General features: G+C 49.0%; 3 protein-coding genes across 3 annotated transcripts; 2 read left to right on the top strand and 1 right to left on the bottom strand.

The window, feature by feature from the left end:
- Positions 1-1513: 1513 nt before the first annotated feature.
- LOC144159456 (uncharacterized) lies at positions 1514-7371 on the bottom strand. Its single transcript, XM_077690958.1, has 2 exons — positions 5729-7371; positions 1514-3152 (listed from the first exon to the last, which is right to left on the bottom strand). The coding sequence occupies exons 1-2, from the start codon at positions 7081-7083 to the stop codon at positions 2204-2206; spliced, it is 2304 nt and encodes a 767-aa protein (XP_077547084.1). The 5' UTR covers positions 7084-7371; the 3' UTR covers positions 1514-2203.
- Positions 7372-7544: 173 nt separating this feature from the next.
- On the top strand, positions 7545-20124 carry LOC144159455 (uncharacterized). The gene is made up of 4 exons (XM_077690957.1): positions 7545-7745; positions 7807-7861; positions 16720-17949; positions 18952-20124. The coding sequence occupies exons 3-4, from the start codon at positions 16757-16759 to the stop codon at positions 19895-19897; spliced, it is 2139 nt and encodes a 712-aa protein (XP_077547083.1). The 5' UTR covers positions 7545-7745; positions 7807-7861; positions 16720-16756; the 3' UTR covers positions 19898-20124.
- A 2570-nt stretch (positions 20125-22694) lies between these two features.
- Leurs (Leucyl-tRNA synthetase) lies at positions 22695-26540 on the top strand. The gene has a single exon (XM_077690956.1). It carries the CDS (start codon positions 22901-22903, stop codon positions 26459-26461), a length of 3561 nt encoding a protein of 1186 aa, XP_077547082.1. The 5' UTR covers positions 22695-22900; the 3' UTR covers positions 26462-26540.
- The last annotated feature ends 730 nt before the right edge of the window (positions 26541-27270 follow it).

The following is a 27270-nucleotide window of genomic DNA, read 5'->3' as shown; positions in this document are numbered from 1 at the left end:
ACGCGTATACTATAGAGTTCGGAGCCGTCAGAACTTTGCGCCTATGAAAAGAAGCGAAAGCAGTCATAGGGCGTTCAATCTGGAATTTGTAAAATCGGGACTTATTTTTTCAAGCAGCTGATTACATAAATTCGATGTGTACGGGGAGGCGCACCCCGGCAGCTACGATTACATCGTTGGCCTTGGAGCCCGTCCACCACTAATTTAGCAATGCGCTAAAAGTCCGCCGAGAAAGTAAGCCAGCCGGAGCTTGCCCTCAAGTTGCCGCACCCCCGTAGATGCGCGAAACACGGCGCTTTTTGTTGTACCCATTTCCTGCCGAGAAGAACGGAACGTTCGTAGCTCTGATATCCGTGATCCACCTAAACAGGGCTTCCTCCAACTTTTTGTGCAAGCTGCCCTTGAGGATATTTTTATTCGACACAATTCCAGACGAATAATATATGACGGCGTCCTTTCCTTTCAAGATTGTGCAAAGTGTGCTCGCCGGGACACCGTGATCTAGAAGCGCTGGGGGTGTCGAGTTCAGAGCTCGGCAAAAGCTACACTACAGTGTGTTGCGACGGTAATTGGAACAATTTAAAAATTTTTCCTGAGCGAACTGCCGCTCTGTTCGCGCTCACACTTCACACGAAGGTCGCATTTTGTGGTCCATTTTGTTTGACACCGGGAACAACGACGGCACTTACCTGTTTATCCTGAAAATAAATAAAAACGATTTTCGCCTATGGGAAAATGGCGGCGATTTGGACGTGCCAGCCCGAAAACCGGGTTTTCTGATCGTCTGTTAGCTCATTTCTAGGTGCATTTTCTGATCGTCTGCTGCACCATTTGGCTGCGTGCGTGAATCAAAACATGCGTTGCACTCTGCAGGTGATTCCGTCGTTCAAACAAACTTGCGCTGGCTCGCACGCCCAAATCAGCCGCCATTTTCCCATAGGCGAAAATCGTTTTTATTTATTTTTAGAATACACAGGTAAGTACCATCGTTTCTCCCGGTATCAAACAAAATAGCCCACAAATTGCGACCTTCGTGGCAATTTTGAGCGCGAACAGAGCAGCGGTTCGCTCAGGAAAAATTTTTTAAAGTGTTCCAATTATCGCCGCAACACCATTAGATGCCTCGTTCTTTTTTTTTTTTTTTTTCTAACGTGGTGCAATATTCTTCTTGGCGTTCTGATGAAACACACTCGAAATTGCTCCTTTTTTAAATAAAAGCGTTGAGCTGTGTAGGCGCCTGCGGAGGAATCAGAATTTGTTCATTAGATCGGGAAAGTTGTAAAATCTGGTTCCGTTAGATAGTTTTTTACTGTACAACCGCACCCACCACTTATTCCTTGAAGGGCATACAGAAGTACAATGATGCCTTTATAGAAAAATGCAGCAGTACACGGGAGCTAAAAACATTGCTACGGCATTCATACACTTGCCATTACCATACCTGCCAGGTTTGCCGAGATGGCATTAGGGAGATCTGACGTGAGGGGGTGTTGTAGCAACAATAGAATAGGTAACTTTACACGCATTTTCTTTATTTACTTACAACATAGCAGGAAATGAACTGGTTCTTCGTCCAAACTACCAACAAGCTACACCACGTAAATGTTCGAAGTGGCTGACGCCTCCCTTTTCAGAAAGTCCTGGAAATAGTACTGCCAAGCGCAATACAGAACAGCAGGAACTGAACTGTTTTGTTGTTTCGTCTAAACTAACAAGCTACACCACTGGAGACTTGATAAATCTTCAGAACGGCCTTGCTCGTGCGTAAATGAAAGTGGTAGCGGCGCTGCGTTTCTATTAACAGTAAACTAACAATGGGACGAACAGGTTCACCGTCTGCGCATGGCAGACTACGATTTTTAAGCACTTTACTAATAACGATGCCAAATGGTGTCGGGTAAGATTGTCAGGTATTCCTCCGGCGCATTGTGGCCAGACTGGGAAAAAGATTTGGACAAAGACGGGTGCGTTTTCGGGATATTTTTGTTTCATTCGTACAATCGTACAAAACCATGCAAATTCGGGAAACCCGGCAGGTGCCTTCACCACACATTCTTATATTAAAACATTTGTATTTGTCCAGTGCTCTGTGTACACCTGTACATATAAAAACTACAGGAACCGCAACTAGGCCAGGCACGAATGGCACTGCAGCACTGTTACAAACGGCTTGGCACACTATTGTTCGAACACTGTTGGCACATTATTGTCCGTCGCGCACATCGGAGACTTTTAGGTACTCTGCAATGGCCTGCCAGCAGTAGTCATTGAGCGAATCCGCCTGGGTTGCACTCCCGGGGTGGCACCTGACGGCCTCTCTCACCACTCCGGTCACAAACAGGAAGCGCGAGCGAATGAACCCATCGGCCGCATCCAGGGCCGCCGCAGCCTCCTGTTCGGACTGGCCGGACACCTTGGCCACCTGCGACACCAGGGAAGAAGTCCAGCGGAGCGTCTCGAACGCCTGGGCGCAGCGCTTGGTCACGTCGGCCTGCAGCACAAACAGCGCCCCCATGTTGAGGAGGGCAGTGTTGCGCCTGACGGCTTCGTGGAGACGGAAGGCGGCGCGGTTTCTGGGCAGGACCTGGTCGATTGCGAACGAGGTCACAACCCTGTTCTGTAGCATGCCCTGCGACAGAATCTCGAGGTGCTTGGATCCCAGTACCTTGCAGCGGAGGGAGATCGTCGTCAGGGTCTTGTTCTGTGTCAACATGCGGGCAAAGGCCTCGAAAAAGACCAGGCGGGTGTGGTATGCGCGAATGATGAGATCGGTGACCGAAGTGTTGACGATGAGGGCCTTGGCAATGTCTTCGATGAGAAACTTACAAGGGCCGCCTATGTCGACACGCACCTCGAGCCTCTTTATGGACTGGTTGGCGGCCAGGGCTCGGCAGAGTGCGTCTGCCTTGTCGGCTTCATAGACGTCCGCTTCGACCTGCAGTATTTTGACCTCAGTGTTGCTCGCGAGAACGTCAAACAGTTCGCACAAAAGTGTACTAGAAAGCTTATTGATGTTCCCGAGGCTCAGTTTCGTCGGCGACTGCGACGCGAGTGCCAGCGCCACTGTGAGCGGTGGCAGGTCGGGGTCGGCCATGGGCACCACAATGCGACCATAGCAGCCAGACTCGTACAAAAGGCGAGCCAGGCCTCTCCTGCAAGATGTGACAAAAATGCTCTCATGTGAATGCAAGTCAGCACAACAGAGGGGAAAGCTTCAGTGGTAATCACAAACCAGGGCAAACCGCCACCAGGGCAAATAAATGGAGGCCTCAAAATTTAGTTCATGTTACTTCAGGCCGATGCAGTGGTCAAAGTAGCAGGGGCTACACCAAGCAGACTGAAATGTGCAACACTGCGTAATATTTAGTAATTTCATCTACTGTAACAATTCATTTTCCCATACTTACCCCTCAGAATTTCTGATAGCACTGCAGCTTGCAGTATCATGCCTGGTGTCATGCAGGTGATGCTTGTACATTTAGACACTTTTACAGGCTGCATACGCTATGAAAGAGCTCGGATGCCCTGCTGACTGAAACCTTAGCGAACAGGAAATGCTAGTGCAACAATTAGGTAATAAGCTTTTCACCTTGTTCACCAAGTGGAATATGGTGAGCAGCAACTAAATGCAGTGCCAAGAGTTACACGTGAAACTTCTATAATTATCTCTAATTACCTCATGGGAGCTTTGTTGGCCAGAAATTGAGGATAGTAGTATAACTTCTTCAGTATGGGTATCGACAATGACAACGTAACAAATGGCACGCCTTACAGTGTCTGTGTATGTAAATGGCAATGGTACAATGCCACTACCCTCATGCTACCTGCAATCAAATGTATTTGCACATTTTAACAAACAAAACCATGGATGCAGTGACAACATCCAGAAATCATTTAATTGCAAGCGCGTCCATCCAGATGACCTGCCCTCGAAACGACGAAGAACTCACCATTGCCTTAGCCCTCATCCAATACCCCAGCAAAGTCAGCATCACTGATTCTCAAGCAGCCTGCAGCAGTTTCCTGTCAGGGGGGGTGGCATGAACGACCCTACGGGTCTTCAGCACTACCGTTCACCTCGCCGAGTGGCAATCGCATGGACACCTGCCTATGCCCCTGTAACGGGCAACAACTTCACCCACCAACAGGCTCACCAAGTCACCGCACCTCCAACGCCACTTTTCACCCATCAGGATGTAACTCAATTTTACCGGACCACCCAACGAAAATTCCCATACCTCAGCAAAAGTCAGGAAATAACACTCCGGTATTTACAAACAAGGGCGTACGTACACCCAGTCTGAATTAATTTATTGTTTCCCGCTTAGTACACTGCTTTATGCAAATTCTGTCCACAGCTAGGTACCCTCCATGATTAAATTCTAGAATGTCCACACAACCCAACCCTGCTACTCCTCTCCTCCTGTTCCTTTCCTGAGCTGTGGGAGACACTGTTGAGCAGCTGTGAACTTGAGGATTAGACTCTCCTGGTGACTTGGGCTCATTAAGCTCATTAAAATGTTTCTCTCTCTCTCTATCTATCTATCTTCAGTACATGGACATGCCACCCTGCCCAACTGAGGTGCGTTATGTGCTCTCATAATGCCGTTTGCACCCCTTTTGATGCGAGAGCATGGCGTGCATAAACAGTGCCAAAGCAAATCACTGAACTCACAGCTCCCTTCACATAACATTGACAAGTGGGCTCGTTGGTATGCAATCAGCATGACGAAGCACAGTAAACAAATGAACTTGACACCTTTGACACGACGGAAAGTTCAAGCAAAACTTTTTGGAACTAGGGATAGAAGTGATTTCATGGAGCAGGGAAAAAGTCAGACACGCACACCTTAAAGCTGGTCAAGATTTAAGTACTAAATAAGGGAGAGGACAACACTGTAGAATGAAGCAAAAATAATACAATGGAGCAAGTCTCAGTTTTCTTAAGAAGTTGCAATTTCTCGTGTCTCAGCAACCTGTACGCTCTCAAGATTACGTCGTCACTGATGCGAAGAATGAATTAGTAATTTCTTTTTTTGTTGCACTTGCACTGCTCAAGCTTTTGGGATATGTGATGCATATATGTCACAACTCAGGATTGAACAAACCATCCCTCCCATGCGCTGCCTGGTAACCCATCAATACGTTTCGGCAGTAGCAGCCGCTATTGTTAAATTTCAATGGCAGATCTGAAGCAGTCGCCGAGCTATGGTACACAGCACACTGCTCCCACGAAGAGCAGGTGCTCTAATTCCACCTTTGTAACGCGCCCGCTCCCACTGGAGCATGATGGGAACAGGAATTCACCGGTAGCCTTTGTGTTGAGCTCTTCCAAAAGCGTCTCCTTCCCTGCTAACATTTTCTCCTTTCCCGGTCTCTACTATTAGGACTTCAGTCTCGACTGCATCACCCCTGACGAAAGCTGCATCGGACTTTGCAGAGGCAGGCACAAAAAAGTGCCAAAGGCACATTTTTGATTTTTTTTTTTTGTATGGTTTAACGCGCCGACGCAACGCAGGCAATGAGGCGCGCTGTAGTGGAGGGCTCCGGATTAATTTCGGGGATCTAACGTGTGCCGAAATCTCAAACACACTGGCGTTTTTGCTTTTATACCAGTATCTATCAAACGGAGAGACGGAACAAAGCAATGGCCACTAAATGATAGATACTGGCCTTACAAGTGGCATGACTCTTAGTGGCACTACCTAAGTCAATTTCAAAAACGTACCTCCTGTCTTCTCCGTCGTGAAGATAACTTGGATGATAACTGAAAGAGACGGTCTTCAGTGTCTTATTCTTCCTCAGAGCAGCACAGAACGCCGAAATGCCCTGGATGCCAACGCTGTTCGTGGAGAGGTCCAACGTTTCAAGGGTGCTGTTCTTCATGATTGCGTCAGCTAGTTGCTGCGCCGAATTGTCACACACTGTGCCATTGCCACACACTGTGCAATACCGCAACACCACGTGGCGAAGCCCCCTGTTGCGACACAGTAGGTGGGCCAGGCTAGACAGCCTGGGCGGGCGGCACGGGTACCTGTACCTGCAATTGAATTGCAGGTACAGGTGTCGCAGGGTAGTGTTGGTCTCCAGGGCTTCGAAGACTGGGCCCAGGCGCGCCTCCTCCACACGCAAACTCAGCTCCTCGAGCGATGTGTGGTCCTTCAAGGCCGCCCCGATGGAGCCCCACTGGCTTTCGCTACCGAGGCTCCAGTGAAGGGAGAGCTGCTTCAGCTGCCTGGCCGCTCTCACCACCCGCGCCATCGTCTTCACGTTGCGCCCCTTCAGCCCGTAACACATGAACGACAGCTCAGTCAGCGCCCTGCAGCCGATAAGGGCGGACAGGAGGGTGGCCATACTGCGCTGCGACATTGGATTGTTCGCGAAGTTGACCTTGACCAGGTGACCTTTGTTTCGGCGCAGGAGGGCAGCGATGCTCGACGCCAGCACGGGGGTAACCTTGAGCTTACAGAACTCGAAGCTCTCGAGCGCCACTAAGGACTCCAGCAATTCGCAGGTTTCCAGAAAGTTCTTCAGCTTCCAGCCGTCGCCCACGAGCTTGAGATGGCGCAAGTTGGCGCTCGAGTTCAGGGCCAGTTTTAGCCAGTACCTTGGCATTCGAAAGAGAACGTCAGATTCCAGATGCACAGTCTTCACGCACCGGTGTTGCTTGAGTAGCCACGCGAAGACGAAAGCGCCGTCGCAACGGGCGTTGGTATCGTTGTTTCGGCTACCAACATCGATGGGGCGAATGCAATGCTCTCCGGGTCCCGACACGACAAGTTCGAGGCTCAGAGGAGCCAAAAGTCTGTTCCACGGCGTCGTGTTCCAGCACAGCCAACAAGTGCGCCCAGCGCCGTCGGTGCAGGCATCGCCGAGGCCGACGCCTTTGGATGCCAAGAATTTAAGGATTTCACCGATTCGGCTATAGATGTAGCAACTGTCCCAAGCGCCAGAGTTTTGCGTTCGCTGATCTGCTGCGTAAGTGTTCACCGTCTCTGCGGCAGGGGCATGTTGGCTGTCGGACTCCATGGCTGCCTCGGAGCCATCGCAATGGCCTAACGAGCCAACCTTCAAGGGCGCCATTGTTTACTTCCGCGAGATCATCTCGACGTCGTAGATATGGCACAACAGGCACAACCCCCACAGTGCCTTCCCGTCACCTTGTCTTGCTTGCATCTGAGTGCCACACCGAATTGAGTCTACAAAAATGACGACACGAGCGTCCACCGAAGTTAGAGCACACAGAAATCCTCGAACCACGAGTGTTCACGCCGTTCACCAAGTTGACCACACAAAAGAACCGCGCAGGGGCGAAAACACGGAACAAATACCAAAGCAGCCAAAGCGGCCAAAGTCAACGAAGTGCACCAGCGTTCAGCAGGAAACTGTCTCGCTTAATGTAAAAAGCGCAGTAATGGACAGATTTTTTATTGAGATAAAAATATATTTTGGCATGGCTATTTAATTGTCCAATATATTTATTTAAAATAATTTTTGACTTTTTGTTTTGGTGCATAATGATGATAATGCTAATTAATGGCCTCCTCTTTGAATTGAGGTGACTGCGTGCGCTATCTAGCTTATCTTAGTCATTGAATTAATTTCAGTTAACCCTCGACTCATATTCCTTTTTACTTCTGCCCTGCCGCTTCCCTGACTGGGATGACACTTTGCCGACTTCTTCCCTGCTTTTTTTCTCCGCTGCTGTCCAGTTAATGGTTCCATAGAGTTTCAGGAAGTAGGACCACGGCCGCTGGATGAGAGCGCACGCAAGGTGCGCCTCTCATCCAGCGGCCGTGGTAGGACGTTCCCCCCAATTCTATCTGGCTGAATCTTTTGGCGTTCTGTTGCTACGTCTTCTGTAAGTATATTATCTCTATGACGTGGTCGATTGTTTCTTTATTCCTGCCACAACCCACACATGTCCCATCCTGGGGCGAATATTCGCTTATGTAAGTTCGAGTTCTCATGCAGTCAGCCCAGGCCTCATAGAGCCTTTCCGGATCGCAGTCCACTCACATGAGCACACCTGATGAAAAACAAACAAAAAACAGCCGGTGTGCCCGAAACGCGCTACACCTTTTATATTTTTATATTAGCAAGAAATATCAATGTAATTAAAAGAACTGACACTCGAGCCTACGAAAGCTTCCCAACGTACGCCAACGTAAACGCGTCGGACTGAACGAATCTACGCTACTGGGCGCCGGCACGCGCGCCTGGTTTGTTGGAGCAATCAACGTGTTGACGAAACATTTGCTCCCAGAAAATATTTCGCCGTCGTTCAGTAGTTTGGCACAGCTAGAACCATTAAAATGTGACGTTTATTTGTACAACTTTTTGTGTACCTAATGTCGCTCCATTCGGGACATGTTCAGGCTCCCTCTATGGCTGCGCATAGGTGAACTAGTCAAGTAGATCGTTGTAGTTCATGCACTGTCCGGTGTGGTCGATTTGTATGGGTGTAACTAGTGTCGCTAAATAAGGCTTAACTAGGTGTAACAGCACCAGACAGACAGCACAGAATTGGGTAAGTTTGTTTAGGATCGTACAAAACTGCACTTGTATGAATTGTATGCCCTATTCTTCGGCACAATTGTTTCTACTGCTCCTGTTTCAGCGCAATTGTTTCTAAAATTTTTGCAGTAGTTTGTTAGTGCAGTCCAATCATGTGGGCCATTCTGAGCTCCCTGATGGAGAGAAAAAAAAAAAGACATGTGCCTGAAACGCAATGCTCCTGTTATAAATTATATAATAGCAAAAAATATCACTACGAATAAAAAAACCTGGCATTCAGGCCTACCAGAACTTCCCAACGTAAATGCGTTGAAGTGAATTAATCGTCATCGCAGCCACGCTAGTTGCCACTTGCACCAATGTTTTTAGATTAGCTAATCTAAATCTAAAACTAACTTACTATAGTCTTGGCTTGCACGCATGCATGCTGTGTTGGTTTCATTAGAGTCCTTCCAGTCCTTCAATGCTGGTTTGATGAACGCGTGATGAAGTATGTGCTTGCAGAAAATATTGCTAACAGCCTACACTCTGGACGTCATCTCCAAATGGACAACGCATAGGCACCTTGCTAGTCCTCGGTGCCCCTACTGCGGCATCAACATTACACCAAAGCTTTTCCACCTCATCTGGGCTTGTTCAGCTTACTCAACTGACCGCAACCAGTTGCTTACAACGCAAGTACGCCCAACGACTTCTGAAGAGCATGTCCAACACGTCAGAAACAACCCCCAAATTTTACAGAAAGCTACAGAATTCGGTCTCAAAACAGGTCTCTATAAAGTAGTATGCTGGCGGATCGTTCACCCACTCTCTAGATGTCCCCCCGAACACACCCTTTGAGGCTCCTGAACGGCTCCTTTTGGATACCCCGATCATGGTCGTATTAGAGTGTCCTCGCCACAACTTCACCTGTGCATATCGTGCTAAGTGAACGCTCACAGTGCAGTGCAGACTCTATATCAACAATCTTCCCCTCCCCTTTTCCCCGTGTCCCACAACAGGGCCTATTGGCCTCCTCCTATAATAAAGTCATCCCTTCCATTCTTGATTGTGGGGTTTAACGCGCCGACGCAACGCAGGCGATGAGGCGCGCCGAATAGGACGGCTCCGGATTAATTTTTAACCACCTGGGGATCTTTAACGTGCGCCGAAATCTCGTACACACGGGCGTTTTTGCTTTTCGCCCCCATCAGAAAAGCGGCCGCCGCGGCAGGGAATCGAACCCGCGACCTCGTGCTCAGCAGCGCAACGCCTTAGCCAATCCATTCCATTCCACTCCGTCGTTCGATGGTTGGTTAGAACCAAGGAGGATATCCTCCTTGGTTAGAACTAAAACCACTAAAAGCTGACGGCTGACGCTTACGTGGTGGCTTTTTGTGCTGCCGTTCTGTTCGGGACACGTTCAAGTACCGGTCAAAAGCAGCACAGCATAACCTTATGTCGACAAACTTCATTTGAAAGCTGGCTTAATTGAGTAAACCCTCCGGAAGTTTCGCCCTATATTTTAAAAACTACAGCTCATGTCTCACATTTTCTGAACAATGTGCAGAGAGAGGGCTTTATGCCTTCTTCAACTTGCATTCTTTACATTCAACGTATACTCTATGCTGGGAGCTTTGCTCACATTGGTTTGAGCCAAACACTGCCTTTTGTGGAGCTGGAGTAACATAGTGACAGCCACTGTAAGTCTCACTTTTTCAAACGCGGCAAACAACATTCCATGACGAGTACCTTCATGAGATTAAACGCGTCATTCGAAACTCCTGAGCACGCATTAACCACTGCAGTATGGACGGTACCAACCCCAACTTGAAGCGGACAAACTTTTTTTGTAACCTCGGGAAGCTAGAAGTGCCACATGCTGCCGCAGGGGACATCATTTTTTCTTGAGGCTGCTGGATTGTGCAAAGGGACGCGTCTGGCCGACTGCTGGGTTTTTTGCGGTCTGCAGGGCTAAGTGAAGAGCGGTGACGTTCTGTTGCTTTAAATCGAAGCTTGTAGTGCTGCTTAGGCGGAGTAATTGTAGCAGTTCTAGGACATGGCAATTTTCGACAAACAACAGGACTACTATTGTTACTACAAGCCTCAAAAGGATGACTTACCATGCTTACCTTCTGCAAGCAAAAGCTTCTGCCACAAACATAGCTCATGGGGGAATTTTGATTTCCTCCCAACAAAGATGTGCACTTATTTAACGATCAACTGTGCAGGCTGCAGTGTGTTTTTTCGATTAAAAATTCTCCCGTAAATGCAGCGCACACACACACTATGAGCACGATGCCTCCAGCTGCGCTGTTCATCCACAGCCCATAAAAAAATTATTTGTTGTTTCTATATGCACAGCCCGCTCTCATTACGGCTCTACCTTTATGCGTGAAGAGATAGCATGTGCAGTACATGCACTCGGACAGCACAAACGCAACACCTGCGTTTGACAGGCCCTTGTCGCACGCAAGACGTGCCCGTCTCAATTAACATAACTGTACGACCGCTGGCAGTGAGGCTTTTCCCCACGACTTCCTGTATGCTGCACTGTGCACTCGGTAGCTGTCGACCCAAGCTTGAAAACCGGCACAAGCAGGCTGAACTAAACAGAGACTCCTAAATTTAGGCAAGCACAATTACTGCCTCCTTTGCACTTTCAATGCTGGCTAAGGGCACCCGAAATCATCATGTATTCTCTATCAATGTGTGCGCATTTTTTGTCTAGAAGGCCACTGCTTGTTTTTCCTTGTGGAAAGAGGCACTTTTTGCGCTCAGAACTAAATTAAGTCCTCGATTCCCAGGGAGGGCAGTCGCACCCCCTCTGGACAGCATTGATCAAGGGACCAGGTGACCCAACAAGACTGAGGATGTGACGTCAAAGACAAGTCGTGACAAGGAGTCATTTGAAAAAGTTCTGCCGCACGGATAACACACCTGCACCCACAACCTCCTCCGCACACGTCACTCTTCGCCTTCCCACAACAGTAGCCAGGCAGCTTCGGCCTGCTCCTGAACTACGGTGTGTTACAATAAAAGAGTGGCTTAGCCAACCATTCTTTAGTTCTTGCTAAAAACTTAACATTGTGTGGCCTGTCTCGCTGCACAGCAACAGCACTGGCCTGCCTAATTGTAAAATGAAGAAAAGGATTTTTATCTATGGGAGGGGGCCGGCTACCACCTTGGAGTGGCGGTGCCACGTGGGGCTATTCAGGAACAAAGCGCGGTGCTGCCATATTTGGTTGACTGCTTTACAATGCATTGCCCATGTCTTTGCAGCATGCCACTTACTCCTCCCATAATTACAACCAAGGTTAGTTCCTTCGTCACACCCCCCCGCTGCAGCTTCACTGTTCGTTCGGGGAGTGTGCCAAACTCGACTCTCTCGTATGTGCCTTATCACTGTTTCCACACTGCGTACAGTCGAGACACCAACAATACTTAACAGCCGCTCCGTCTCCTTGCTCACCTGTGCAAATGATCTGGCGAACTTCCCATCCTGGCTGGCCATGCAGTCGTTCTTCTTCCTCTCTCCCCACTGCACCTCTGACTCGTTATGAGGATCTGCGCTAAGGTGTCTGCCGTAGTTTCCCATCATGGTGCCCTTTGCCTGCCTCAGCCTCTGGCAACTTTTCCACTTCGCAGTCCGTGATTCTGGCATTGAGCACCCTTCATTGCTCCGAGGAATGGGGGCCCTCCACAACTTGCTTTCAACCCCCGCTAGCTTCTCGAGAGCCTTCCCCTAAAACCTCTCCTCCCTCATTGCCTGCAAGAGTTGCTCGACTTGATGCACTAGCGGCCCTTCTCATCTGGGCAGTTCAGCCCGAGATTGAACTTGCAAAGTCGACACATCAACTGCTTTTGCTCCCTTCAAATTCTCACTATTGGCGAGACCCACTTGCAATTTCCCATTGCCTCATACACCTTCGTTCCCACCCATGCTTTCCACAACCAATGACGCCGCATTACTAGCGCAAACACAGTCAACTAAAACAACTGAGCATTCAGAATTGAGACAACAGAAGTAGATGGCCAGTACTGTGCACTGTATACATATTGTTATGCAGAGGCAGAACACAATGGGTGGTGATGCAGAGGTGTACCTTCAAGATAGGGACTATCTATTTGCAAGCAGCCATAACGGAGCCTGCAGAGACTGCACGCCAGCCACACCCTCATCGCCTTTCGTCGTTGATGCCGGGCCACAGTTCCAAGGGGCATTATCCAAGTATGCCCGGTGGCAGTAACAACAAACAGCATGCAAGAGACTCTCAAGCAAAGCTGTATGTTTGAGACGTCCTTGAAAGTTAAACGACATAGCAGATGAAGCTCACTGTGATCAGACAGCTAGCGAGGTGCTCACTGCTCGTTTTATTCCCTCCGTCTCCCATCCTATGCCCTCTGAATTTCATTCATTTTTGAGCCGACACCTGCCCCAGCGTTGCCGGCTAACATAGTGAACGTGATCAACAGCTGGCTATGCGCGTGCTTGTGGCGTGCTCTTGAAGCCTAGAGTTTCACATGTTCACATGGCCTCCTCTCCTAACAGGTCGATCAAAAGGTGTCCTTTTAGGCCTTGAGCAGTGCATGGGCCGCTGCGTTGCATCGATTCTCTTCTTGGCTTTTTTTTTTTTCTTCTTTTTTTGCTCTCTGGGTGCACGAGCAGCAGTGTTCTGTTCACTTGTTTAGCTTCCACCTCCCTTCTGCACCTGGAGACCCACAAAAAGCCACAATTATTTAAAGGCTTAGAGACACCGTGGTCACTGCCGACACATCTCACGACAATTATCAGCGTGTAGGCGGCTTCTGGAAAGGCACTGATCGTCGGTTCCAGTTCTGCAGAGGCATATTCCCATTTATGTTGTAGGCAGTAGGCATCAAGAGTTGTAATCGTCGTTCTCGCCTTTGGGACCTCTGTTTATTGATTTAGGCAATTATAGTTAGCTCGCTGCTGGAGAAAGAAAAAAAGCGGACCATCCCTACTAGCCTGAAACCTGGGGAGGTGTGAAGCATGCAATGTATAAGTGTCTGATGCGGTTCCGAAGTTATGAAGTGTATAGTAATGTGGTTTCGATGCTGAGCAGTCAGCGTTTTAGGCCTTGGCACCTTGGCGTTTTTACCCACAGAGATGAAACCGTTGGGGCGTAGAGGTATATTTAAAGCTTTGCTGTAAGTCTCGTGTCTTTGAAGCACGAAGCGTTGGAAAACCAGTGTCCCGTTGAGTTCTTTCAGTACGCGTTTTTGCCCACAGAGATTAATGTTCTAGCGTGAGGCGTTAGAAAACGAGTGTCCTGGTGTGTACTTCTAGTACGCATTATGTTTTAGCGCAAGGCGTTAAACGAGTGTCCCAGTGATTCAGTACCGTGACTACATGAGACGCCGACAACCCAAGCCCTAAGGGGCTTCGCCCCTCAAATAAGACGCTGAAAACATGCCTAGACAAACATCTTTAAAATTGGTTGGACCTGGTATAAACACTTCAAGTTCAAACAAAGCACGAGAAATATTTGAGAACTATCTCATTCATTTGTTTATTTATCGAAAAAAAAACTGGCCAAGCTTGCACTAAGTCACGCCTGGCTTGAACCATAGCGAAGCTGCAGGCTTTCTTTCCACGCGAGCACTGAAGGACACATTGCCACGCCTTTTTACAAGTTTGAAATTTTTGATTTTTGTTTACATGTCCCATTGTCACTTTGAACTGTGCTAGTAGTAGTCATCATCATATGCACCGATACTGTCTCGTTCCTCATGCCAAGCATTACATGCGAGGTAGGGCTCTGCGACAGGGAGGGCGCAGCGACGGCGCATACGTGCACAATGCATGTGCGGCGTTCCTGAAGTCGCGTCGAGGTTTTGTGGAGCAGGTGTTGCGCCAGCTGTGGCGCTGTTGGTTACTGGGCAACGCGAGTAGCTCCTGAAAGTTTTTGCCAGTTTCGCGATGGTGTGGCTGGTGTGGCCGGTCTGAATGGAGAGAACAGCACGAGACGGACGGCACTGAATTTTGTAAGTTCGTTAACATGTGACAAAAGTGCACTTGTATGCGTGACTACACAAAGATTTACAAAGTGCGCACTAATCATAAGAACAATACGGTTCCTGCATGTTGCAATGCAGCGTTTTACCTGAGGAAGCTCTGTTTCTACGCTGTAAGTATGATTCTGGCCCGTGATTGGGAGTGGCAAAATCATGGCAATATGCAGGCAGGAAGGAAATAACAGTTGTCGCAGCGTTTGACGTACGCTCCTGAATGAAGTCCCGTCATCAAACCAGGAAAAGGGGTCTTAGCTCTGAGGTTTGCTGCGTGGCTTAGCTCGTTTGGCTAGCTGTTTGGGTGTTGCAGTCTGGAGGTGCATGCCCTACATCCCGTGATGACCTTTCTATTCTTCCTGAGGCAATAGGGGGCTGCCATCACTGTGATGTGCTTGCACTTGAGCTACTGGAACGAGCTCTTGCGCTTACACCAACAGTGCATATAGAAAGTACTGCAGGTCTGGCCTTTGCATGCTCCAAAATTCGCATTCTTGTGTAAGTTAGTTACCCAATGGAATGGAAATGCATTGCCAGCAATGTTCACGGCGCCTTGCTGAACCAATGCTTCTGCGTTTGGCCTCTCCGTGCATTCTCCGATCTTGACACGCAAATATGACTGAAGCGGCATTGCCCCAATAAAGTTGTTTGGTAGTTTCTCCTTACTGCTTGGGTCCATGCGTAGATATATAATCGCCATAGGACCTGAGAAGGACATAGGACTTGCAGGTCTCCAAGTCCCAAACTCAGTGGTTATAATACTACGTGGAAACTTTATCTACAAGGCTATTTGCGAGGTTGCAAGGGTAACTGATTACGCAGAATGTCCACCAGCTCATGCAAGCCTAGCCGGCTTGTTCTTTAATTTCTGGTTCCTGGAAGCACCCCATCGTCTTTGCAGTTAGCTTCTGAGTTCATCTTCCCAGTACATAGCCTGTACACATCGCAGCATCGTAGTGGCCTCAGCTCAATATGCTTTCTTGCACTGGCCTCTACTGCTTCTAACCCCCCCTCCCTATAAATGCAAATGAAATATTAATCATCAATGAATGAGTCAATTTCAGGAATAAAATGAGCTTTTCATTTTTGAGGAAAGGGGCAAATAACAAACTGTGCACAGGGTTTTTGACCTGCTCAGTTTCAGTTTTATAGTTCAGATAGCATTCTTGATATACCCACACTATGCACAGGTAGGCCGTTGGAAGATGCCTGTTCCACACTTGAACCATTTCTTCATGTTTGTGTAATCATGTCGACTGTGTTGATGAAGTTTGATGTTGTAAAATGTGTCTATGTTATGTTTTGAGAAGGTGCCCTCTATTAGCCATCTGTGGTTATGCATTGGCAAAATTTATAACAGCTTAAAGTGCCATTTGTGGTGCATACTTGCTGCCAGTGAAATCCTGGAGGCTCTGTCGCTTCCATTTTGATAACGGAAGAAGTTAGTATGAATGCAATGTGTGCTTCAGTAGTAATTCGTACTGCGTAAAGAATGCTTTCTTCTAATCTTAAATGAAATATGAAATATGAAATCTTAATGTGAAAATCTGAAGCCTGCATTTAGCTATGTCAATGTGCAGTATTCCTTGTATGGGCTTCTGTCGTGATCAGGAGATGTTATAGATGCGATGCTGATGTAGCCTAGTAATGCCAGGGATGATCCTGTTTTGTCCCTTTGTGTCGGGTCAGGTTTCAGCGGTAACGTTGGGTCAGTGCACTCAGTAGTGAAAGTGCTTCTGTCATGAGGAACCAAAGGTTCATCTTAGTGGGATTGTTTTGCTTGTTGGTCGAAATTTTCTTGCTCTGCTTTGCATATTGCTTGGCTTAACCCCACTGGTCGATTTGAAGCAGTAACCAAGAAAATCTGACATTTTGCAAACGGTTCCCAGTGGACCTGTACAACACAGTTCTGATTGAATTGAAGAATCATGCAGGAGCAAGAGTGAGGGCTTCGCATCTAAGCAAGTCGATCTGAGATGGCCAGTGAAGCATCCATAAATTTGCTTGCAGTCAACCACTGGAATTCAGTGGTGGTTGATGCTTGGATTCTTTGTGAGATAGGAGTTCGGTTGGTATCCTTCATAATGCGAGCAGGAAGCTATGTCATTGGCATCCTGTCCTGGAATTGTGGTTACTCCGATATTTCTCACGGGTGCTTTCTGTTTCTGCTTTCCTTACATGTGAAAACAGAAACAAGCAAAGTCAAGTCCTGCATTGAGCATTCCAAATGGATACGCCCTCTTCTTGGAGTGGTCGTCTGTCACGGCTGGACGTAGATCGCGAATGCACGGCCGGGGCATCGGTGGAAGACAGGTGCTGGCTGTGTGACCACCTAGATGACTGGAACTTTGTTCTGAGTGCTGTTCAGTTCAAACTTGTGGAGCAGCAGCCAGGGAAGCTCTGCCTTCGTACACATGCCCTGAAATCTCCCAACGACTTCAGCAGGAACGGATTCCCTTACGACGCTGGCTATATCATTGCGTGGCTCCCGAGGAAGCACTGGTGTGTCGAGGAACTCTACTTGGAAAGATGCAACCTACATGTTGACGATGCTGCTCTTCCTGGACCCTTACCAGGTCTGCGTCCACCAGGCCTGCGGAAGATCTTTATCAGAGGCAATTTAAAAACAGGCTATGCGCACTTCAATTGGGCTGCCGTTCTCGACTCCATAGGCCCCTTCGAACGACTTGAAAGCCTGTGTTGCCGAGGGCTCTATGTAGTAACTGACAGCTTTGCATCGCAGCTGGCTCGAGTGCTATCTTTCAGTGCCAGTTCAGTCACGGAACTTAGGTTTTCCGGAGGCGCCACTGGGGGCCGTCCTGCAGGCATTCTCTTCAGCGGCATCGCCAATTGCAAAATGCTCAGGAAGCTCCGGTTTGCTGTCAACTGTGACCAGAATAGCCTGTCCCAGCTTACAAAGTGCTTGCAATCGATGGAGACCTTGGAAGTGCTGTCTCTGAGGGAAGGCCGTGATGGGGACTGTGAGCACGATGTGTCGGCCGTCGGGGACCTACTGAGGAAAAGCACATGGCTGAGCACGTTTCGCTTCCAACCTTTGACGCCCCATGGCTTAACCGAGTGTCTCGAAGCCCTGGAAACCAACACTGCTCTGAGGTACCTGGTAATCTCGGGGAACCATTTTGCCGAAAAGCACATTGGCCGTGACGTGGGAGTGTCGCTCAGGTCAATGTTGGCAAGGAATCGAGGGCTCCACTCGTTGACGCTTTTCACTTTCAAAGTGGACTATGAGGCTGCAGTGCTGATTTCTGAGGGACTGCAGGAAAACGGCACACTAAAACGGCTGTGTGTGTCGCACAGTAAGCTGTTGTTCCCTGCGGAGCTGGCTTTATACAATGCTATGAAGAAGAACACCATGGTTCAATTGCGGCTGGACTGCTATGGTTGCTCTGCGGCTGAGAGGTAAGCTGTAAAACTGAATGCATTGTAGCGTATCATCAGTATGTACAACCTCGCATATGAGAGAAAACAGCAGTTGTTCCTGGTGTTCTGTTCATTTCTTAGCTTTCTGCATGTATCGTGTCAACTATTTTTCTGGAATTTCATGTGACAGAATTATGTTGGGCAGCCTGTGCGTCAGTCTAGCAGAACCATTGATGCATTGGCCGAACTGGCCGATGTGTCAGTTTGTGTTTACAAAAGCATGCCCTTCCAATGAAATTTGGAACAGGGTCAAATTTGCCTTTTCACTGCAAAGGTTGTAATTATTCTCCCGAGGTGGAAAAAACAAAACTATTTAAGAAAAAGTGGGGATTTAACAGCATGTGCAGTTTCTGAAGCGTTCATATTAACTGTAAGGGAACAATGTGTGTGAGTGGGCCTTCTGTATTGACGAGTGTGCCTTTGTAGACAACTTTTTTTAATGTGTGCCCTTGCCAGGCAACTTTTTCTAACCTTTCTTCGTAGTGATGAACCAACAACCCGGCTGTGTGGCTTTGTGGCTAAGGCGTTGCGCTGCTGAGCTTAAGGATGCAGGTTTGGTCCCAGCCACAATGGCTGCTTTTCTGATGGAGGCGAAGAAGCAAAAACGCCAGTGTTGAGATTTTGGCGCAGGTTAAAGATGCCCAGGTTGTCAAAATTAATCTGGAGCCCTCCACTGTGGTGCTTCCCATAGCTCAAGTGCAGCTTTGGCGTGTTAATCAATCGGTGATAAACCAACAACCCAACGCTGCATTTGATTCAAGTATCACATTTTCCTCTTATCATTTGGGTTAAAGAAGTGTGACTATTCCTTGTGCGACAGGGCAAAGTGAGGTGAAGTTTTAGTACTCGGAGTTGCTCTTTTCTGACATTCGCCTGCATTACAAAAAAGAAGAGGCATTTTTTACGAAAGTTTGTTTCTTTATAGACAGAATGCACATTGCATAGGGCATTGTTGTATGCAATATTAATTGGCTTTTGCAGGCATGCACTGTCGGCAGAAGTGGACAGGAACAAGTGGTACAGCCGCATTCCGATGGAATGGGATGACAGCCATGCTGTGGGTCTCAGTGCATCGCTGCTTGACCAGTCACTGTGCCCGACCGAGTTGTGCCTGGACACCAGCCATTTCACGGATGAATCCTTCTCCATGCTGTGCCGCGCACTCTCTTCGAGTCTCCACGTTCGTGGCCTTACAGTCACCCTCTCAAACGCGACACCGGCACAAGTGAGCGGCCTGCACAAAGTGCTCTCAGAGAACACCTCCCTGGAGTGCGTCACTCTTCAGGAGACTTGTGGTGACATCCGGGGTTCTTCCGTAGTTGCATCACAGGGCCTCTGCTTCAATGACTCTGTGACGGAGCTGCTAATAAAATTTGAAGATCTGGACACCATGCTTGTGGAACTGGTTGCCCTGCTGCTTGAGACAAACGAAACCCTGTGCAAGGTGACCTTGATGTGCAGTCGTGAGCTGGAGCCAGGGTATGTGGATGCGATTTCGCAAGCGCTGCTTGAGAACAAGGTCATCACCGACTTCAGCTTTCTCCATGGGTGTAGTAATGCGGACTCTTCTACGGTGTGCAGCAGGAGAGCTGTGCAGCGCAATGTGGTGCGTCTCCACCGTGCTGTGCGCTTTGTGTTGGGACAAGACGTGGGGAAAGCGTGTGCGGAAGCCTTTGAGCTGTTTGAGGAGAAAGCTTCCTTGGTTCCTTGCGTGATTTCGGCCTCTGGAATGAGCCCAGCCGATGCAGTGAGGGCTGTGAAGTCAGCCCGGCAGTTTATTTGGGCCAATTACTTCATCATTACTAAAGTGGTCTGCCAAAAGTTGGAGTGCCATGCTGCAGGTTGCACTCAGATAGACCAACTCAACGAAGACTGTTGGCAGGCCATCACACAGTATCTGATGGTCTCGGACATTGTGGACAACTGATACTGAAAGTGGACAACTGAATCTGAAAGTGTAAGAACCATGGTCTTGTTAACAGAACGATACTAACAGAGTGGTACAAATGGTCCCTTCCTAGTGCAGGTGCCATCAAAATACCGTTTCTTTTGTAAAATAGGAGTCGTGCTGTGTATTGTAAAGCTCCTATATTCATTGTGATTCTAGCAATGATAGGCTGCAAATTAATAAAGATTGTTGAATACTTTACTTAATTAGTGAGCCCCAACAATTTCCAATGTACAAATGATGTTCTGCACTGAAAAAAAAAAAAAAAGGCAAATTGAGTCGAAATGAAAAAGCAAATTGTCATTGCGTTGTTGCTGATCCCAAGCTGAGTGGGTGAATGGAAGAGCACAATGGATGTGGGTTTGATTTCAGGGTATTAGCGCTAGTTCATCTTGAGTTTTTTGTCTCTATGGCACACCTTGCCAACTGGTTGTGCTATTTAAATATTATCGCAGAAATTTGCATGCACTCACGCAGTTTCTTGCCGAAAGCTTCCGAGGTTGAAACCGTGGCACTAAAAAGTGGTTCGCCCTGCGCAAGAGCAGACTGCTTAAAAAAGGTGTCTGTGGTCTGTGCCTGCATCATGGCCAGTATACCTCATAGTCTTTGGTTAGAAACTGTTTCGAGCCAAGGAACAAAGGCTCGAGCGTGCCTTCAGAGCTGCAATTCGGGGTTGCATGGTTCATTTGTAGACCTATGGTTTATGTCGGTTAGGTATACGAAGGTGCATTTCACCTCATGGTTGGGATGCGAATATTTAGATGCTCAACAGTTTTGGAGTCCTGAGAAAGGTTAACTGGGGCGTTCATTTCTGTGACAGCAAAAGTTCCAGACTTCAGAATGTTCATGCACACACCCATTGTGATTGCTGATTGTGACACAGAAAAGGAAAGAATACGAAAAAAAAATGTAGTTTAAAACCAGCAAATTTCTTTCCAGCAATCCCTTGAACCTGGCTTGAGAATGTCTTCCACGAGCAGGTGTTTCACTGTTATCCCCTAGCAAGCATCGTTCAACGCAGCTGTTGGAGCGTGGAACCTCAGGTGGAATTTATTTTAAACTTGTACATAATTTGCAACGTCAATTGTTTTTTGTAGCTGCCAGCGTTCTGTCCCTGATTACTGCTCAAACTGCCTTGTCATGCCAACACCACAAGTAGCCTTCGTATTGCAGCTTCTCAGCTCCCTTGGTGGAACACCTCGGCACATCTGAGCCCACTGAACTCGCATCAGCCCCAGCATCTGCATGTTTCGCCAGAGCGTTTCCGAGGTGTGGATTGTGGCACCAGTGCACTGCATCAACTCGCCATCCGAGACGACGTCCAGGATGACATTGTTGTTTTCCAAGGCCAAGGGATCTTTCGACAGGCTTGGTGTTAATCACAGGGAAGCAGAGGCGGTTGGGCGAGTTGGTGATTGAACGAGCTTGGTTGGGGCCGTTATCTTCCACTGGTTGTGTGAACAAGACCTGGGCCCGTTTGCCCGTACGCATAAGTTCTTGTTTAAGTTCGCGCTTACGAAGAAGACGCCAATAAGTCGAAGTCGGCCACGGCAAATAAGCCGGTTGCCAGAAAACCCAACGGAAACGCTACCTTAACCAAGCGTGTGTATCAGTTTCGGGCGAACGACTTCTTGCCTAGACAGCGCTAAAGTCGTAGTTAAAAACTTATTCCCACACTTATCGCGTTCGGGCAAACAGGCCCAGGTTAGAATTCACTTCTGCCACGTCCAAGTGCAGCTTACAGAGAGGTGTTAGCGACAAGCATGTCTGCGAGCTGAAATATATTTTTGTGACCCCTGTCAAGTGAACATGTGCTCCCTTTTCCCCCCCAAAAAAATGCGAGGGACCAAAAAAATCTATCCTGTCCAGTAGACAGCTGGCGAATCAAATGACGTAATGCTTGGTCTGCATGCATTTATTTTGGAGTGCAATCCTTTCCGGAAGGCTGTGTCTAGCATTCTGTGAAGCCGGCCTCCAGATGGAACAAGTGGGCAGTACCCAGAGTTCTGTCCGTGCAGAGTTCGTGTGTGGTCCAATACTATGGTCTTTAGTGTACACAACAGACAGCGGTGTTTGCCTGTATTACGTCTAGGCTTGTTGACATGGTTGGGAAATTCCATTCCCCCTCTTGCTTTTTTTTTTTTTTTTCGTGTCCGTGGCTAGTATTCTGTGAGCCATACCGCACTCCCGCTGTTCAAGACTCGCGGCGAGAGCAGTTCGGACGGCGCGGCTATCCACAGGGCGGTGTGCGGAGAGATGCAAACTGCAATAAAGGCATTCATTCATTCACTCTGCCTCGTTCAAGGCAATCTGGTTCAAAGCTGTGCCTCACGGTGCGAGAAGTACATACACGCGACGGCGTCTCTTCTTGGGCTTCTCGGGTACCTAGCCATACGTAGTCAGGCCATATGGTTTCCTTACAATTAGTACGAAACAAACAGCACATCAGTGTGGAATGCAATGGAGGTTGTAGCGATTCAACGTTTTTTGGAACCGGAGTGAAGTAGTGAAGTAGACCAAAACCATTTCAAAACGCACAATTTTTTTTTTTTTTCACGTGGCTTAGGCTGCGTCTTGCTTTGGATTAATGTAAACTGTCCTTGCTGATAAAGTTAAACAAATAAAATAAATGTTTCAGTTCACAATCTAGTCGATTTTTAGGTAATAAACCGTTTTTCTATTTGTTTGGTAAGCGTTTTACACTCTTGTTGGATCATTTGCTACTTCCGGCCATAGGCGTTTCCGCAGTTTCCGGCTATTCTTGTCGTTTAGCAGTTTTTCTTGTTGCTGTTTTTCGTGTTGCGTTGTCAGGACTTTCTGCCGTACACGTGGGACCTGGTGGTAACCTCGTCATATGGCTTGTTGTAGTTAATTAGTTTTGAAGAAAACCCGGTGTGTCTGCGCGTTGAAAGGCGACGGCTCTCTGTGCGTCGTGCCGCCAGCGAACTTTTGCCGACGAAATAATCAGAGCGACCCGACAGTATGGCATCCGGCAGTGAAAGAAAGGGGACGTTTAAAGTGCGGACTCTTCAAGAAATCGAAGCCAACGTCCAAGCAAAGTGGGAAGCCGATAAAGTTTTCGAAGCAAACTCCGGGGACGACGGGGGAAACGGCAAGTTTTTCGTCACCTTTCCCTACCCGTACGTCAACGGACGTCTTCATCTGGGACACTCCTTCTCCCTTTCCAAGTGCGAGTTCGCCGTCGGGTACCAGCGACTGCTCGGCAAGAAATGCCTGTTCCCGTTCGGCTTTCACGCCACCGGTATGCCGATCAAAGCCTGCGCGGACAAGCTGGCGAGAGAGATGGAGGAGTTCGGCTGTCCCCCCGTCTTTCCCGACGACGCTGCCGACGTCAAAGAGCTTGACGCCGGCGACTCGGCAGAGGCGCTGTTGAAAAGCAAAGCCAAAGGAAAGAAGAGCAAAGCAGCCGCCAAGACTGTGGCTGCCAAGTACCAGTGGCAGATCATGCAGTCGCTGGGCCTGTCGGATGACGAAATCGCGAAGTTCGCGGACGCAGGCTATTGGCTGCACTACTTCCCTCCGATCATTCGCGACGACCTCAAGAAAATGGGTCTCAAGGCAGATTGGCGGCGCTCATTGTTGACCACGGACGTGAATCCGTTTTATGACTCGTTTGTGCGGTGGCAGTTTCTGCGGCTGAAGGAGAGGCAACGCATCAAGTTCGGCAAGCGCTATACCATTTTCTCTCCCAAGACGAACCAGCCGTGCATGGATCACGACAGAAGCACCGGCGAGGGCGTGGGACCGCAAGAGTACGTTCTTGTCAAGATGAAGGCGGTGGAGCCCTTTCCGAAGGCTCTGAACGCTCTCCAAGGCCGCACGGTGTTTCTGGTGGCGGCGACACTGCGCCCAGAGACCATGTATGGGCAGACCAACTGCTGGGTTCGGCCCGACATGGATTACGTGGCGTTTGAGCTCAAGAGCGGGGACGTGTTTGTTTGCACCTACCGAGCTGCTCTCAACATGAGTTATCAAGGCTTCACACCCGAGAATGGGGTGGTGAAAATTCTTGCCCACCTGAAAGGCCAAGACTTGATCGGCCTCGGCTTGTCATCGCCGCTCACGTGCCACAAGGTCATCTACACTCTTCCGATGCTTACCATCAAGGAGGACAAAGGCACCGGGGTGGTGACGTGTGTGCCGTCTGACTCTCCAGACGACTACGCTGCACTGCGTGACCTGAAGAACAAGGAGCCCCTCAGGCAAAAGTATGGTGTTGCGGACAACATGGTCCTGCCTTTTGAGCCGGTGCCAATCTTGGAAATCCCTGGGTACGGTTCCCTCAGCGCTGTTGCCGTCTGCGACGAGCTCAAGATTCAGAGTCAGAATGACCGTGAGAAGCTTCAGGAGGCAAAAGAGCGAATCTACCTCAAGGGCTTCTATGAAGGAGTGCTGCTGGTCGGACCGTACAAGGGAAAAAAGATCCAGGACGTGAAGAAAGAGATCCAAAAGGGCATGGTTGACGATGGTTCCGCCATCATTTACATGGAGCCTGAGAAGAAAGTGATTGCCCGTTCTGGTGACGAGTGCGTCGTGGCACTGTGTGACCAGTGGTACCTCGATTATGCTGATCCAAAGTGGAAAGAAATGGCGAGGGCTGCCTTGTCAAAGATGGAGACCTACTCTGAGGAAGTCCGCAAGAACTTCCTGGCTACGCTGGATTGGCTGTGTGAGCATGCCTGCTCAAGAACCTACGGGCTTGGGACAAAGCTGCCATGGGATGAGTCTTGGCTTATCGAGTCGCTGTCTGACTCCACGATTTACATGGCTTACTACACAGTTGCCCACTACCTCCAAGGGGGCGACCTGATGAACACGACAGGCTGTCCTCCGTACTTTGTCAAGCCAGAAGACATGACACCCGAAGCGTGGGACTACGTCTTCCTCAACGCTGACAGCAAGCCAGAGCTGCGAAACAAGGAGGCACTTGATGCCATGAGAAAAGAGTTTGAGTTCTGGTATCCCATGGATCTTCGCTGCTCCGGCAAGGACCTAATACCGAACCACCTGTCCTACTGCATCTTCTGCCACTGCGCAATGTGGCCGGAGGACAAGTGGGTCCGTGGTATGCGAGCCAACGGTCACTTGCTTCTCAACTCGGAGAAGATGTCAAAGTCCACGGGGAACTTCCTAACCTTGGCCGATGCTCTGGAGAAGTTTTCAGCCGACGGGATGCGGTTGGCACTCGCCGATGCTGGGGACGGCATCGAAGACGCAAACTTCGTCGAGGCAATGGCAGACGCTGGAATCCTGCGCTTGTACACGTTCTTGGAATGGGTCAAGGAGACCCTCGCCTCACTTCCTTCACTTCGGACAGGTCCAAAGGACAGCTATGTTGACCGAGCATTTGAAGCTGACATGAACCATGGAATCAAGGTCACTAAGGAACACTACGACCAGATGATGTTTAAGGAGGCCCTGAGAACTGGCTTTTTTGAGTTCCAAGCTGCGCGAGACAAGTACCGCGAGCTGTGTGTGCTAAAAGGCATGCATCGGGACCTTGTGCTGAGGTTCATCGAAACGCAGGCTGTCATTCTGAGCCCGATATGCCCTCACATCTGTGAGCACATCTGGTCCTTGCTCGGGAAAATGGAAAGCATCATGCACGCCAGGTGGCCTGTTGCTCCTGCACCCGATGAAGTGCTCCTGAAGTCGTCCCAGTACCTGATGGACGCCGTTCACGAATTCAGGCTGCGACTCAAGGCCTTCCGCACAGCCGGGAGCAAGTGTGGCAAGAAGAAAGACCTCTCGATGCACCCTCCGGGGCCGCAGATGGTTCGGGCCACAATCTGGGTGGCCAAGACCTTTCCTCCATGGCAGCTGACCATCCTCACGACGCTCAAGCAGCTCTCCGAGAAGCACGGCGGTCTTCCAGACAACAAGGTCGTCTCAGCGGAGTTGAAGGGCAAGCCCGAACTACAAAAGCACATGAAGAAGGTCATGCCCTTTGCTCAGGCGGTTCGCGAGAAAGTCGAAAGGCTGGGGAATGAGGCGCTGAATGTGACCCTAGACTTTGATGAGCGAGATGTTCTTCTGGAGAACTCAAGGTACATTCTCAACACCTTGGAAGTGGATGATATCGAGATCAGGTTCAGCGACGATCCGCGGGCTGAAGAGGTCATCCGTGAAGAGTGCTGTCCGGGCCAGCCGCGGGCCGTCTTTTGCAGCGACACGTTTGTCAACGTGCGCTGCGTCAACCAGCAGCCATCCTCGGGTTGCTTCGAGGTCTCACTTCCAGTTCTGGATGGGGACACGGCAGCCAAGGTGGTGGAACGCCTGGGCAGGATGAACGGCCATAGCAGTTTCGATGGATTGAACGTCAAGCTGTTGCGGTACGAGGATTCCGTCATGGGACCACGGAAGATTCCCACCCTGGGAAGTGAAGAAGCGGGGAAGGTTGTCATTCCCGACGGGGCTGTCTTTCGAATCAAGCCAGATAAGAACGGGGTGGAGCTTGAAACGAACGACGGCAGAGTCGATGTGGGAGACCAGATGACTTACTTCATTTCGCCTCAAGCGTGACTTTTCAGCGCTGGCCAGCTTTTGCAGGACTATTTAATAAAAAGTGGTTGGTGTTCTTCCACCAGCTCGTAACCTCCAAGAGTGAGAACTGTCTTTTTTGTAACTGTGAGTTGCTTCACGAGTTGCTCTTGTGAGTTGCTTCGTGTAAATATTTGGTACTGTTGAACTCAATCAAAAGCAGTCCCAGTTACGTCTCCGGTAGACCATACACACAGCTTACATTTTGATTATGTATTATATGCAAAAATAACGAACAAAAAATAAAAAAAAATGTTTAGAGTGCCGATATGCGTAACACATTTTATGATGGGTGGCCCTAAATTGTTTTGGGGTAAAAAATCCCGGGCCATCTCCGCAAACGTAAAACCTGGGGAGGGGCAAAGCATGTAGTGTGTAAGTGTTTTCTTGGTGCCTTGGCATTTTTGCCCACGGAGATGAAACCGTTGGGGGGTAGAGGTATACAGCTTTGCTGTAAAAGTCCCGTGTCTCAAGCACGAAGCGTTCTAGCGCGAGGCGTAAACGAGTTTCCCTGTGTTTTAGTATCATGTCTACATGAGACGATGGTTACGACGCCATGAGACGCCCACAGCCACGGCTACTAAGGGGCTGCATCCCTAGAAATCTTCCATGAGAGTTCGGGGCGAGATGTAAATAAAACTATAGCTCTATGCTGCAGCACTGTACATAGCCTAGGTGTAGTTTCAGTTCACAAGATTGCGAGTCTGTTTTGGGAGTCTAGCCTCTGCCTGAATACTGTTCTTCCATTGCCGCGGCCGTTCTACGCAAACGCAACCTGCAAGGATAGATGT

The sequence above is a fragment of the Haemaphysalis longicornis genome, unplaced genomic scaffold (genome assembly GCF_048455015.1).
Source record: "Haemaphysalis longicornis isolate Haplotype H1 unplaced genomic scaffold, Haemaphysalis longicornis Haplotype H1 scaffold_10, whole genome shotgun sequence".
Lineage (NCBI taxonomy): Eukaryota > Metazoa > Arthropoda > Arachnida > Ixodida > Ixodidae > Haemaphysalis > Haemaphysalis longicornis.
The sequence above is the reverse complement of the archived record's forward strand: the minus strand, read 5'-3'. Positions and strand labels throughout refer to the sequence as shown.